This window comes from Panthera pardus, unplaced genomic scaffold (assembly GCF_024362965.1).
Source record: "Panthera pardus isolate Hobbes unplaced genomic scaffold, ASM2436296v1 HiC_scaffold_11, whole genome shotgun sequence".
Lineage (NCBI taxonomy): Eukaryota > Metazoa > Chordata > Mammalia > Carnivora > Felidae > Panthera > Panthera pardus.
Genome location: NW_026526666.1, coordinates 76,567,149 through 76,582,481, shown reverse-complemented (window position 1 = coordinate 76,582,481; position 15,333 = coordinate 76,567,149). Strand labels below are relative to the sequence as shown.

The 15,333-nt window shown below is 51.8% G+C and overlaps 1 protein-coding gene across 14 annotated transcripts in view; it reads left to right on the top strand.

The window, feature by feature from the left end:
- The first annotated feature begins 1,064 nt into the window (after positions 1 to 1,064).
- MACF1 (microtubule actin crosslinking factor 1) overlaps positions 1,065 to 15,333 on the top strand; it is a 329,250-nt gene continuing 314,981 nt past the window's right edge. For 4 of the 14 annotated variants that reach the window (XM_053897190.1, XM_053897168.1, XM_053897225.1 and 1 more), the window contains exon 1: positions 1,065 to 1,314. In XM_053897190.1, coding sequence (XP_053753165.1) covers positions 1,095 to 1,314 — 220 coding nt within the window. In that variant the 5' untranslated portion in view covers positions 1,065 to 1,094. Of the gene's footprint in view, positions 1,315 to 14,837; positions 15,138 to 15,333 lie in introns of those variants that run through there. The other 10 variants (XM_053897207.1, XM_053897204.1, XM_053897229.1 and 7 more) reach the window with 4 other exon arrangements.

The window sequence follows — 15,333 nt, the reverse complement described above, 5'->3', positions numbered from 1 at the left end:
GTTATGTTTCCGTTCAGATCTCTCCACTAGCTAAACTGACCAGAAAAACTGACTTTCTGTGTCACCTCCCCCACCCCCATGCTGTGCCACTTATTTCCACAACAGCCCTTGGAAAAAGCAAACAAACATTTTATCTAATGCCTCTTATGTGCCATGTGTGGTGCCAGCCAGTTTTATATTTGCATTTCACTATGTTCTTAAGACATCCTCTCAGGTGAAATAATTACCCCATTTTGCAGATGAGCAGCCGAGTCCCAGAGAGGTGAAGTGACTTGCCCCAGACCACACCAGTTGTAAAGTGGCCAAGCCAGAGTTTATCCCCAGGTCTGTCTTACTTAAAGTTCAGTACTTTTTCTATTAGATGTGCCAGAGATGGAATGGGAGAAATTCCTGTCTATTTTAGCTCATGCTTTGTTTCATGCCTGCTAGTGAGAGCGTGCCTTCGCTTTTTTAAAATACTTCCCATCTGCTGCCCCATTTTTATCCTTATAACATTCCTGTGAGGTAGGTCGAACAGGAATACAGTAATAGATACTGTTCATTAAGTGCTTATTGGACACCATGCACTGTTCAGCACGTTACCTCCCTTGTGCCTTGCAAACAACCCTATGAGGTTTAGGTGCTATCATCACCCCCATTTTATAGATTAGGATGCTGAGGCTCAAAGAGGTTAAATGGCTTCCCCAGGGTAGAACTTAAATCCATGTCTCTGGATCTATGGGTCTTAAAAGCTCCAAATGTACCGAGTAACAATAATAGAGGTTACTAGGAATGGGAGCTAACTTTTACGGAGTATTTTCAGATCTGTGAACATCTTCAGGTATATTATGTCAGGGGATTTCTCTAAAGTCTTGTGAATTAGTTTTGCCATGGTTTAGCATCATCCCATTTTCCAGATGAAGCAACTGAGCTTCAGGGGGTAAAGAGGTCAAGTCAGTGGCAGAACTGGGACTAGACCCTCTGCTTCCCAAGTGTCAGCGTACCTCATGTGACCCGTTCCCATTCCGTCTGTTCACCCGCGCTCCTCTCTCCTACAGATCATCTCTCCCTGGGCTCCCAGGCCCAACCCCCCTGCTGCAGCCCCTGCCTGGGCAATGTCTTCCTCAGATGAAGAAACGCTCAGTGAGCGGTCCTGCCGGAGTGAACGGTCCTGCCGGAGTGAGCGGTCTTACAGGAGTGAGAGGTCAGGGAGCCTGTCTCCATGTCCCCCAGGGGACACCTTACCCTGGAACCTGCCACTGCATGAGCAGAAAAAGCGGAAGAGCCAGGACTCGGTGCTGGACCCTGCGGAGCGGGCCGTGGTCAGAGTTGCTGGTAAGAGAGGCCCGAGTGAGTGGGGTGGCAGGGTGCAAGGCAAGAGTGGGCCGCTGGCTGGGGGCGAGTGGTGGAGGGGTCCTCCTCAGGGTACTCTGACAAGCCAGCTGGAGTCTGCTTCGGCATTCCTGTTGTTGGAAAGATCATGGCATAACCTTAAAGAAAAACTTGAGAGGGTAGAATCTGCCACTGCACCTTCCTGCGTGCTAACAGGGGACCTGTTTCCATTTTTGCATCTTCTCTGCCTCTGTCCCTGTGCAGTTGCCTTCATAGCTAGCTTACGTACCATTCTGGATCTGGACTTGTTTCACTTACTCTTCTATCCAAACAATTTTCCATATTACACTTTAGGCTTTACAGTTACCATTTTTAAAGGCTGCGTAACATTTCATGATTTAAAAAATCCTACTCACTTTCTACTTTTTCACCATAACAGACAATGCTGCAGAGAACATCTTTATGAATAATAACACTTGACTTTTGTTGAGTTATTTCCTTGGGCTGAGTCTTTGGAGAGGGCAGTTTCACTCACAATGCTTTCTGAAAATGTGGTACCCACTTAGCCTTCCTGCTGGGAGAGGGCTGGGGCCGCCTGCCGTAGGAGATGTCCGCTTCTCCTTTGCCAAGTAGCCGAGCATGCAGGGCAGTGGTTACAAGGACAGGCTTCGAAGTCAGAGGGATAAGGTGCCGGACGGGTGGCCCTGCTACCAGCCAGCTGTGTGGCTCTAGGCAAGTCTCTTGTCCTGTCTGAGCCTCCCTTTCCTCGGCTTAAGAATGCTTCCGGTACAGAGCTGCCTTGAGGATGAGATGAGATAATGTATGTAAAGCTCTTAGCACGGGTTTCTGGCTCAGGAAAGGGGAGGGTTGCAGAGTGCTCCCTCTGCTGCTTCCTGCGAGGGCATCCAGGGCTGCCCCCGTGGGGTGTGCTCCATGTTTCCACAGGCAGCGGGGCCAGAGTGCGGATGGAAAGCTAGACAAAGCAGTGCTGGCAGCTAGTTCAGTGACATCACCCAGCTTCATTCCATCACCTAGGCCTGTCCTGCTCCCTCTTTTGTATCTCTCAAGTAGTGCCCCCTGCCCGCCCCTGCTGTGTCACCTTGCACCTGGACCTTCCAACCTCCGACTCACAGTTCTCCTCCTCCAGTCCCGCCCCTCCTCCATGTGACTAACAAGAGTATTTTGTTCTAACATGAGAACCTGATCCTGTTACTCAGCTGCTTATAAGCCTTCTTTGGCTCTTCATTGCCTGTGGAATAGAGGCCCCTCAAAGTCAGGCCCCTCTTGAGCTTCACCTTTTGCCATCTCTGCCTCTAAGCACCTTGCCGCATTGAGCTGCACCTTGATCCCGAGAGGTGTGCATCTTGCAGGATCAGACCTCCATGCTTTAGCTTTCTTCTCTGCAAGGCACTGGGAACCACCTCCCCCTCTTTTAAGTGCCGCCTCCTCTGTCCCCAATGCCCCCCGGAGGTATCCAGAGCTCCCTCCTCCGCTCTGGTATTCATACTTTTCCCTCCCCTGTGTTCCCTTGTACAGTATGGCAATTATCCCCTTTCGGGGGAACCCTCCACTCCCTCAGGACTGTTAGCAATGCTGGACCGTGTCTTGCTCATGTTTTTGCCCCCAGCTGCTTGCATGGGGCCTTGTGCCTGTTTGGAGATCAACCAGCATTGAATGATTGAATGCAAGGAGTGTTTCGAGGAGAATATGTGACAGATTGTGATCCAGGAACAGGCAGTGGGATGTAATGGAAAGCTAGACAGGGAGAGGGTTATGTGGGCTCAAATAATGAGGGAAGGGTTTTAGCAGAGGGTGGACTTGCAAGGAGGAGACCTGGCTGGAGAGTTTGCACTCCTTCTGTGGGCAACAGAAAGCCCTTGGAGAAAGGTCTTTGGTCCTTCTCAAGACCTTTGGGCCTGTGGCATCAGCCAGTCCACGGAGTTTCACAGCTGTCTCTAGGATGCAGGAGGGGCTTTACTTGTCTCCAGCCTTGAGAGGCCCCAGCTGAGGGTCCTCGGGATCCACAAAGCTCTCTCCTTCTCCTGAAGGCAGCCTCCTTCTCCTTCCTTATGCCCTCTAGCCCCATCCTCCACCACACATACATACTTATAGGCCCTTTTGTGATGATTTCCCTTTCCGGTCTGCTCCTTGCTCCGAGGGGCCTCACCGGATGTTTTGCCTGCTGTTTAACATCCCAAGTCTGGAATAAAAGTAGAGTGGGCTTGAGGGGGCTTAAGGCCCAGGCAGAGTCCCTGAGGATGCTGCTGGGTCAGATGAGCAGAGGGGTGGCAGGCGCTGTGCTGTGTCTCCGGCATCCATGCTGATCTTCTATTCAACCTGATCCTGCCAAATGACTGTCTTGAGGAGGGGGCTGGGCCGGTGAGGCTGAAAATGTGGAGACTGTCATGGTTAAAAATAACTCGTGCGCTGCAGTTGGGCGTGTTTCGTTAGCAGCAGAGAAGAGGCGGGACAGCTGCTTCAAGGCCCGGCTGAAATCTTGCTGTGATTTTGGAACGTGGTGGGGACTCTACCAGGGTAATTTAGAAGGCAGCCTGACTTCTGCGGGGATTGCTTCCTTTGAGGTGCAGGAAGGGCACGTCTGGGAGACCTGGGTTCTCTGAGGCTCTCTGAAGTTAGAACTTTCATCCTGGGAGGAAATGAAGTCAGTCTTGCCCTGGAAGCCAGCTGTGGCCTGAGCAATTTTCTCCTCCTCACGGGGTCTGGGTGTGAAGCCAAGTGGGGGTGTCTGCATCAGTCTCACCACATGCAGAGACCTCCCCCTTCCCCTACCCCATTCTGTGTCCTGTGCTTGGGAGGCCTGATGGGGGAACCTCTGCTGATCACACGTGGCACACTGAGAGGCATGTCAGAGCTGAGACACCTGCTGACCTCAGTCTAAAGTCAAAACAGGTTCTAGGGGCTCCACACGTACTGTAACCCAATTTTTCCCATCCTCGTCTTTTCCCTTCAGCGTGTCTCTCTCTTCTTTGCCAGCCCTATTCCCAACTCCTTAACCCTAGCCACATTGCAACAGAACAATAGTCCATTAACAAGAAAGCCTTGTTTCTGTTGATCAGTGTTTTGGTTTACATAGAGATTTCACAATAACTGTGTGTTAGGTAGGACACGTGTTAGGATCTGAGGCCCAGAGGATTTACATGCCTTGCCTGTAGTCACACACCAGTAACTACAGATCCTCCAACTCCAGGTGCATTGCTATTTCCATTTCCTTAGGCAATGTGGGGCAACCAGGCCAGGCTGAATCTTCTGCAGGTGACAATCTAAAAACCTGAGTTGGTCTCAGATTCACCCGAGAGTCCTTCTGGTCACTTCTGGGAGAGGTCTCAAGATCCTGGCCTGTAGAAAAAGGCAGAGACAGAGATCTTGGAAACTTTGCCTCTTCGAAGCCCCCTGGCTCTCTATTGTCAGTGAACAGGAATAGTGATACCCTTACTTATTGGTGGGGGGCAACAAGGAATGGGGGTGCTGTGGAAGGCACGCCAGCAAAGGAGCACAACACCACAGGAGAGGAAAGAAGGCTGTATCTCTTGGAGCTCTGGGGAGCCTGGGGGAGTGGGGGAAAGCCGGGTACAGGACAGTGTCACACAGCTGTACACTGTACAACTCTAGGGGGCGCCATTCATACTTTCTGTCGTTGTGGATTTGTAGATTTATTATGACAAGTTTCCTGCAGATGGCAGTAAAATGTCTGAAAGAAGGGCTCCTGTTTGGGCTAGGGGCTAGGCTGGGTCCAGGAGGAATTCACCATCCACCATCCTTCTAATACCACATCTTCAGGACCCTCCTTGTTCTTGGCAGCGATATCCAAAGATGGCTGAAGATGTGGTCCCCTCTTCATGGAGCTCACTCTAGTTGAGAGGAGGGCAGGGGGAAAAGAAATTACATTCTTGTGTGCGTTGTGAAAGAGGGGAGCGCAGGGACTCAGGGCTAAGGATTGGCCTCCCAGTTAACCAGTAGAAAGCATCCGTAGGATTTGTTCTTGGGGGCCTCTCAGCAGGTGCTGGTGAAATCACATTCCCAACTTACGCTGCAGTGTGCCCTCCTCCAGGAAGCCTTCCCTGATCCCTGCAGCAAGACAGCAATTGTATCTCTGCCCAGCCCTGGTTTCAGTTGGCCTTCTATTAAAGTTCATTGTTTCTGGGTACGTTTCCCCCACCAGATCTGAGCTCAATGTGTCAGGAGTCCCATCATACCCTTCCTGGTGTTGCCCCAGGATCTCATTCTGAGAGTAAGGGCTTTAGAATCTAGAGGCCCCAGTGAGGGCTGGGCTTGCATGCCGGTGTTTGCCCTGCTTTCAGAGCCTAAGCTCAGCTGCTGGAGTCCCTCAAGGGCTTACTTCTGGGGAGACAGCCTTTGAAAGCACATGCGTGGTCAGAGGAAGGAGCCTGCTTCTCTGTGCCCGTGCGTCTCTCCTCCAGGATGGAAGCTCTGAGAAGGGGCCTCTCTGCTTGTTCATTCATTCGTTCATTCAATAAAAAAAAAAAATGGATTGGGGTCCCTGGGTGGCTCAGTCAGTTGAGGGTCCAACTTCAGCTCAGGTCATGATCTCACAGTTCGTGGGTTTGAGCCCCACATCCACCTCACTGCTGTCAGCACAGAGCCCACTTTGGATCCTCTCTCTCCCTCTCTCTCTGCCCCTCCCTTGCTCGCACTCTCTCTCACAAATAAACATCAAAAAATAAATACAATAAATAAATAAATTTTAAAAATGGATTTAATCCCAGCTGGGTGCCAGGCACCATGGAGACAAGTGGATCTGGAATCAGAAGACTTGGGCAAATTGACTTCACTTCTTAGAGCCTCAGTTTCCTTATCTAAAAAAGGGTGATGATGACACATGCTTTGAGTGGTCATTGAATGAGAGTCGAACGTGTTAGACGAACACGGGTTAACATGCCTGTTACTGCACTTAGCGTGTCATTGTTGTAACTTCTCTGGGCCAACTAGGAGAGGCAGTGGAGTCTCCAGGAAGGCCTGTTTTCCCAGGTGAGCAAGGAAGGGGCTCCAGGCCTCTAAGTTCTGTCCCTTTCTTTTGTTCACACTAGGGCTTTGTCCGAGAGCAGATGGGAGTGTCTTTTCTCTGGCCAACCCATGTTGGGAAGAAGGGAACACAGGGGTGGGAAAGGGTGCCCTAAAAACGATTCCATTGAGAACCCTTATACCAGAGCCACCAACTGCGCTGGCCCCAGGCTTTTCAAACTTTGCCCCCCAGGAGGCTCCTCCCCCTTTCTAGCGTTTCTACTTCCTGGCAGTATCCTCAGAGCCCCATCCCCTTCTGGAGCTTGGCTTCAGTAACGGGAGAGATGAGCCTGAGAGTCCCCTGAAAGTGGGGCAGAATGAATTGTAGCTACACACCACCAGCTCAGCACCAGCTCTCTGAAAGTAAATCTGGGTCACATTAGCTGCAGGGATGGAAAGTGACCACGTGGGCAGAATTTTGTGCAGGCAGCAGAAAAGACAGCCAAACCGTCTTTTCTCTGAGGCTCAGGGTCTTTGTGGGACCCCAGCTGGTGAGGGAAGGTGGTTGCCACATCGCAAGGTGTCGGCTTTGTGCCGTTGGTTTCCCAGCGTGCTTTTCTAGCGACTTCCCAGGTGACACGGAGACAGGTTTGGAATGGCAGTCTGACTCACGCCTTTCTGTTCAGGAGCAGCCAAGGACGGAGGGTAGGAATGTGGAGGAAGGACTGGTTAATTTGGGGGCTGTGGAAGGCTGTCATTTCTCTGTCCCACGGGGTTAGAGACGAGACGCCACCAGAGGAGCTGACTGTGCAGCGGAATCTAGGGCTGCACTGTCTTTTGTCCCAGCGGCCTTCCCCCTGGGAGGAGGACTCTGAGCCTATCTGAGTGTGAGTATTAATAACCCACCATCACCAAGTAGTGCGATCCTGAGCCTGGCCAGTTGCTGCGGCTGGGACCTGCCATGATTTGGCCCCAGCCTGCCTGTTGCCACCTGTCAGGTAGAAGTGGGCCAGCTTCCTGGCTCTGCCTTGGCGCTCCTACAGGAGCAGAACTGGCGCTCCTGGCTGGAATCTCTGCCCGAACTTAACGATGCTGCTGCAGAGAAGGTCTGGAAGCCCCTGTAACTTGAAAACTCAATGTGGGTGGAAGTTTCCTCCCTCAACTGTGTCCCACCCCTAGCCCAGAAGCTACCAGGCTTTTAGCCTTGTGGTCCAGGGAAAGGTTCTGTCTGGAGCCTGGGTGGGTGTGTCTCCCAGCATGCCTTTCCCTCCTCATTCTCTACTTACTCATTTCCTCCTGTGCTCACTCTTCCATTCATTCGCTCAAGGGCATGGCTTTGCGAGTCAGCTGGAGTCCCAGTTCCAATTCCATCACTTGCCAGTTGGGTGAGCCTGGGAAATTACTAACCTCACTGAGCCTCACCTTCTCACAGTTAAAATGGGGGAGCAGGAGTGCCACCACTGAGTCTCGCGGGGTGGATTAAATGAGGTTGTGGGGAGTGAGGTGCTTGGCCTAATGCCTGCTATGTAATAATCAGCGCTGGACACACAGTAACTGTTCTCACTGATATCATTCATTCACTTGTACACCAGTTCACTAATTCATGAATGCATCCATTCATTCCTTTGCTGATTCATCGATCATGCACTTATTCGTTTACCAAATATTTCTAGAGCCACTTTGTGCTAGGCTCCGAATGGGTTTCGGAACCCCACTCCCTCCCGTTCAGGCAGCTAGGATGCAGCCTGAGCTGTGCGCGTTGCAAGCCCGGAGTTCCGAGAAGTTCTGAAAGGGAAGGCCTTTCTCCTGCTTCTGCCCCCACTGCTAGCTTAGCGCTGTGATAGCATTTGATCTGGGACTTGGAAAAGGAATAGGACTTTGCCAGGACAACCTGAAGAGAAAGGGCATGCCCCTGTTGCTGGTTTCTATTCTTGCTCTCCTTTCTTTGGCCTCAGTAGAAAGAAATGAAGGGAAATGAAGAGAGAACCAGCCGGTAGGAGTTAGGAATTAAAGCATTCAGAGGGTGGTTTGGGGATTTGAACTCGACTCTGTCCGGGAGCTCCTGAGAGCTGATGCCAGCTGGGATCCCCTAGTAAGTAATAGTTGGAGAAGCTGCTATGTAGTGAGTCCTAGATGTGTGTCAGGCATTTCATGTTACCATTCAGTCCTCACAGAGCCCTGGGAACTAGTTGCTATTCTCCCTGTGTTACCGAAGAGAGAAGGTAAGGAACTTCAGCGCTGCTGAATGTGTATGGTGCCCCCTGGAACACAACACGTGCAATGTGGCCTTTGGAATTGTTCACTGCTTCCTTCAGGTTGGCCTGACTCCAACCACCTGCATTCTTCAGAACATTTCAAACATTTACTAAAGTTGTGAGAATAGTCAAATGAACCCCCATCACCCAGATTCAAGAATTAGCAATTCAGGGCCAGTCTTATTTCACTCACACACCCCATTTTGGCCTCCCCAGTTACAGAGATGGAAGTTCCAGTAATAATGTCCTCTTGCCACCTCACTTTTTTTTTATTAAAAATTTTTTAAAAACATATTTATTTATTTTTGAGAGAGGGAGAGACAGAGCATGAGTGGGGGAGGGGCAGAGAGAGAAGGAGACACAGAATCCCAAGTGGACTCCAGGCTCCAAGCCATTAGCACAGAGTCTGATGTGGGGCTGGAACCCGTGAACCGCGAGATGATGACCTGAGCTGAAGTTGGACGCTCAACCAACTGAGCCACCCAGGCACCCCGCCACCTCACTTTTAAGCTATTGTATTGCTCTTCCCCCAGCAGTAAGTATGTTGGTTTATCTGCTCAGTAGTCCAATCTGAGCTGGAGCCAGTCCTACTCCACACATTTCCCAGAGGCATCGTGCGGGATTGTGACTTCCAAATGCCAAGGCCCTAGGGGGTGGTGTGTCCCTTCCAGTGTTGCTTACCTGATCCTCTGGTCCTTCCAGCTTGAGGTTTGTGCCCTGCTTCCAGAACATGAAGAACTAGGCTAAAGCATGCCTGTGTTCTCTGTTTGGAAATTTGATTTCTGAGGATGGTGTCTGTTTTGCCTAAAACACTTCAAACCTTTGGAGCCTGGATTTGAATCAAGACCCTCCCAGTGTAATTGAGAAAGTACCCTGAAAATGGATTTCAAGGATTCGGTCTTAAGAGACTGAACTTGGGATGCAATAGGATTGAAGTCTTTAAAATCATAGAGGGAAGGAATTTTGGTCTTATGAGAGGGGCACGTGCCCCAGGCCTGCCCCGACGCTGGTGAGCTGTCCCATGTGAGCAGCCACCACTCTCTAGGGCTTCTGTGGGATTTATGCTCAATTTCCAGGCTGCCCGTCACAGCCCCTTTAGAGGTTTCTGTTCTGAGGTAGCATTGGATGGGGAGATGTTGTTTCCACTGGAGGGGTTAGCCACACCGCCTAATTTGGGGAACCTCCCAATTTCCCCAAAGAGTGCAGACTGCCTACAGCCCTGTTTGGCAGGAACCTCAGGATGAACAGGAAGGGAGGTGGGGTGTGGTTGATCGAGTGGGGCTCACATTAGGCTGTTCCTTTAAGAGAGAAAATAAAATGGTTATATTCACAGAAAGCCTGGGAAATAGCAGAGGGGCCAGGAGCTTTTCTAGCTGCTATTGGTATATTCTGAATGCCAGGTTTGTGCTTAGTGTCGTATGTGCTTTATTTGACCTTATCCTTAAAAGAACTTTAGGAGGCAGATGGGCCATAGTAGATGGAATAGAAACCCAGAGAGTTTGGTAACTTGTTCAAGGTCTCCCAGCCAGTAAGGGGCCACGCCGGGAACGGCACTAGCTCTGCCTAGGGCAACCCACTGCCTCCCCCATTACAAGGAACAGTAGTTTAATAATAGCTAACATCTGCGCAGCACTTCAAGGTTCACAGAGTGCCTTAACTCCCATTATCTCCACTGTGCCTCAGGAAGCCCCGGGCGGGAGAGGCATTCCACGCCCCTTTGGGACAGCTGCCTATCAGGGGTCCAGCTTCTGCTCATTTCCCCCAGTAAGGATTGGAGATTCTTTGGCATTAGCTCTGACAAGCCACGGGAGAAGGCCTAGGGAGAGGCTGAGGTGGAGAGACTTGGCCAGTTGCTATGGTAACCCAGATGGCTGAGTAACCATTTTGAGGGTTGCCATGGTGACGGGCCGCCTGTGGCAGGGATCTTGTCTTCCTGGGTGGCTGGCACCATCCAGACCTCTTCAATGAGTGATGTTACACTTTCTGAACAGAAGAGGGCAGCATGATGGTGGGCAAAGGCTTCCTACCACAGAGGGGACTGGGAAACTGGAGGCAAAGCTTAGTTAAGTGTTTCCAGGGGCTGGGCGGAAAGGGAGTTTGGGCTCCTGTTTGTAAGGCTGGTGGGATGGGTCTGGAGGCAGCTCTCCTGAGACTAGAACTGGATGATTTTCTTCCAAGATCTTGCCAAAGGAGAGGGCTTAGGGCAGCCCCTTCAGTGTCTCGGTCCAGCCACTATTGGGGAATGTAAGAGGTACAGGAGACAGCTTACCCCTGCGAGGAGGAACAGAGCTCTTGCACATACTACTAGCAAAAAATTTATTTATAAAGCATCAATTAACACATGTAAATTAATGCAGCATGAGCCAAGCTGAAGAAGTGCTGGGAGTAAACCTTCTAGATGTTGGAGGAGGAACACTAGCAGAAGGAGAAATAATTTTCCACTTTCCTCTTTCTTCTCTGCACCCGAAACCATTGGCCACTGAGTGGACACTGAACTGGATTCTTAACTGTCTTGAATCACAGATCAAGCCCATACCCTCCACCCCCATATGTCGTCAGTTGAGGCATCCATGCCTTCAGCAAATACTTATTGAACATCTACTAGGTACAAAGCATTGTGTTGGGTCCTATGATGAGGGAAGATGAAATAGATGTTTCCGCCTCAACGAACTTCTGAACCAGGACGTTTAAAGGAGGCAGTGATGCATGCAGACACCCACAGTACATGTGGCTGGAGCCCCAGAAATGAGAGAAAGAAAATGTGGCTGGGATTTTTGAGAACAGCCTCTTCTACCTGGGTTGATTGAAAGTAACTTCATGTCGTTTCGGGTGAGCTTTCAAGATGGGTAGGATTTCATTAGGTGAAATTGGGAAGTGGAGGACATTCCAGGCAAAGGCTCAGAGTTTGATTCTAGGGGAACATGCTGCACACGAGGGTATCATCGGAGATCAGCTGATAAAGGAAAGATGTCAAAATATGGAGGACTTTGAACGCCAGGCAAAAAGTAAGGGATACTGTGAGAGACAGGCATATTCTCTTCTTAAACACTCTAGCCTTCTAGCTCATCAGAAGCCACAGGCAGCTGAGTATTTTAGGGTCATCTGGTTCACTCATTCATCCATTTAATCAAAATTTTAAACAAATATTTAATGAGTGCCCTGCACGTGCCAGGTCATTTGCTAGATGCAGGTCCTGTGGTGAACAAGACCGACAACAGTCCCAGTCCTCAGGGAGCTAATGGTTTAATAAGGATGAAAGACAAGGAACTGATAGCTTCAAGTGTGATGCATATTACCAAAGGGGAGAAGAGGGGGAGGGAGGATCTACTAATCCAGGGGATCAAGGCAGCCTTCTCTGCAGGAGTTTCAGCAGAGGTGTGAGTAGGAGTGAGCCAGACCAAAAGAGGAGAGCAGTGAAGGGTCATAGCCCAGGAGGAGAGCAGGTGGGAAGGCCCTGGGGCGAGAGAGCACATCTTTGAGAAGCTGAAAGAAATTGATAGTGGCTGGACCTTAGGGAGAGGGGCACTTGATGAGGCTTAAGTGGCAGAGGACACGGAGGAAAAATAGGGCTTTATTTGCCTGTATTACCCTTTCCCCCCCACTAGATGGCCTTCTGAGTACATCTTGCTGCCTTTGGCTTCCTTATTGCAGCCTCCTTAGAAATGCAACAGCCGTCTGGCCATCAGGAGCAAAGGAAAATCATAGACCAAAAGGAGAAAGCCTCAGAGCTGTCCTGATTGTGTGGTCTGGCCATAAATTTAGACCATTGCTTGGAAAAAACCAGAAACCTCCCCTTCATAGGCTTCCTTCTTCGCAACCCCCCCCCCCCCACCCTCCAGCAGCTGCTTTGTTCCTCTATCCTTATAAAATTTTCTCAGTATAAAACAGAAACATCAGCCAAACATGTGGACTTCCCCTTTTCCATTCATTAGAAGAATTCATTACTTCAAAATCTCCTGGGAGCATTTAAATGCAAATCTTGTCAAGAAAGCTACTTGAGTCTGAGAAGCCCTCAGCCGCAACCCAAACCAGAACTTTCTTCCTTGATTACCATGTTTCTTAATAGGAATCTCAACCTCTTGCCCTCGCCCCCCCCCCCCAAGTCCCCCAGGCCTTCAACAAAGTCTGATTCCCAGAACAGACTCTCTTTCCCTTCTTGCCCTTGTCTTTCTGCACTTTTGGCAAGCCTCAGTCACAATTCTTGAGGAACCTGCTTACAAAGTGGCACACATAGCAGTCCTAGGAGGGGATTGAGGGACTTTTCTGTTTACTGTAATGAAAATGAGGCAGATGTCTGGGGGTGAGGGTGGAGGTGTGTGTATGTGTATTTGTGTCTGGGCCTTCTTAGCCCTACTGGAATAAAATAGTATAGGAAATGCAGATGACTCAGCACTGATACAGTCAAGGTCCCCAGAGTTAGCATTTCTGTATTCTCTGCTGTTTATGAAAAATGTGCTTATGCCATCAATCCCAACTCCTTCACCCTGCATTTTCCACTGAGTCTTAAAAAAAAAAAAAAAAAAAAAAAACCCTCAACCTTATTCTCCTTCTCTTCTTAAATTGAGCTCATTAAGCAGCTGACACCAAAACGTGGACTAGCTTTTTTTAAGCACAAAGGATTAAACTGGAAGGAAATGAGCCTTTGTCCAACAATCCTCCCTGTCTGCCCTCTTTGGGCTCTTCCCTGTATAATTTCCAGTCCTAGAACTTGGACAGGCCAGCAGAACTTGATGGATGGAGAAAGATATGATTAATGACTTGCTCACCCGATTCCTGATCATGGTATGATGTGGAAACAACCAGTGTGCACCTAATGGTGAAAAGCATCATTTCTTCTTCTTAATGTGCTGAGCACTGGCCAAATACTTGGCACTACTCATAGCCTACAAAGAGGCAGGCCTCACCCCAGGGGGAAGAAGCTCCCTTTTAAAAATCTTGAGCATGGGAACTGAGATGGAAACCCAAGTCCTAGTTTTGCCTGTTCAATGTCCCATGAATTCTTTTTTTCTTTTAACCTGCTAATATGCTGCTTTGTGAGAACCGCCAGCTTAACTTTTTACCCACAACCACTGCCCCACCCCCCTGAAAAAAATCAAGTTAACAGACTTGATGAGGCTGGGGAGGATAATGGCTGGATGAGGGGAGATGGGGGCAGAAAGATCCCCTGCATTTAGCTGAGTTCCTCATTCACAGCTATTGGCCCCCAGTGCAGTCTGTGAATATTGGGAGTGAAGGATACACAGATGAATGGACTGGCAGATGATACTGGGAACTCTCTTCTCAAAACGGTCCCCACTAAATCCCTACCTATATCTACTAGTTTCCTGTCATCACTTTTCTTTCTCCTGACAGATTACTGGGCTTCCCTTTTCTTCTTCCCTGACCAGTTAGGCTCCAGGATCCCTTTCTTTGTTCCATAACCATCCCGCTTTCAGTCTCGGGTCCCCACATTTCTCCCTTTCGATCTGGAAGTCTCTCTGTTCTGATGGCTGTCACAGCGCAATAATCCTGTTGGGTCTTTTCCCTCTGTAGATCCACCCCACCGTGAGGTCAGAATCCCGTGTTCATTCCTCCCCCGTTGTCATTTCTCAGCTTCTGGCTCCTCATCCTTGGCCTGGTTTACTTCATGGTGCTTGGCGTGCCCTCTCCGTTTCCAGTTCAGTCTCTTCTGTTTCTGGAAAACCCTTTGTTTCTGGGATTCCGTGTGGCCTCAGTGTTCCCTTCGGCCTCACGCTGCAGCCCCGTCCGGGTCCTGCCCCTGTCCTCATGCTGACCGTGTCTAGCCCCGGATCTATCTAGGTCTTTCGCTCTCTGCCTTCCCCTCAGTTCTCTAGGCCCTTCTCCAGCAGCTGCACAGGCCCAGCTCGGTCTCCTCCAGCCAGGGGGCTCCCTCCTTTGTCCCAGCGGCGGGTGTAGGTCAGCGCCGAACGGGGGTGCCCGCCCGCCCTGTGGCGTCGGCCCGGGGTCTCGCGGCCGCGGCGGCCCAACCGGCCCTTCATTCGGACGCGCGTGGGGCCTCCGGCCCCGTGGCCCCCGCCTCCCTCGGCCCGCGCCCCCGGCTCCGCCGGCGGTGGTCCCCTGCCGCCCGCGACCCGCGTGGGCAGCCGGGGGGCCGGGCCGCGTCGGGCCGCTGAGGCGGCGGGAGAGGGGCGGGAACGGGCCGGGCCTGGCGCTCCTGACAGGAGGAGCCGCCGCCGCCGCCGCCGCCGCGCCGGGGCGGGCTGAGGGAGGAGCGGAGCGAGGGGTGGGGAGGCGGAAACGCGAGCCGGGACCGGCGGAGCGCGAGCGGCCGGGTGCGGGCGGGCTGAAGAGCCGAGCGCGACTGCCAGGCCGGGCGAGGCGGGCGAAGAGCGGAGAGCGGACTGCCGGGGCGCCGCCGCCGCCGCCTCCCGCGAGTCGCACAAAGGGCCGAGGCTGGGGCCGCCGCCGCCGCCGCCTCAGCGCGCGGGCCTGGAACCGGCGCCCGCCGGGGCCCGCGGAGAGCGGCGCGGGCGGCCATGGCCGGCTACGTGCCGGGTCAGCAGCCGGCCAACCGCAGCCAGGAGAAGGAGTTCGTGCAGGCGTACGAGGATGTGCTGGAACGTTACAAAGGTGCGGCGGGCGGCGCGGCGGGGCCCCGGGGCTCGTCGGGGGTCGGGGACTCGCGTGGGGGGTGGCGGGTGGGCCGGGGCCCGGGCGGGGTCGCGCCCACCCCGGCGTCGGGGCCGGCCCCGGACCTGCTCATTCTCGGGCCGGCTTATTTGCGGAGTTGAGATAAGCCTGCGGGAGACGGCCCTTTCCCCAGCAC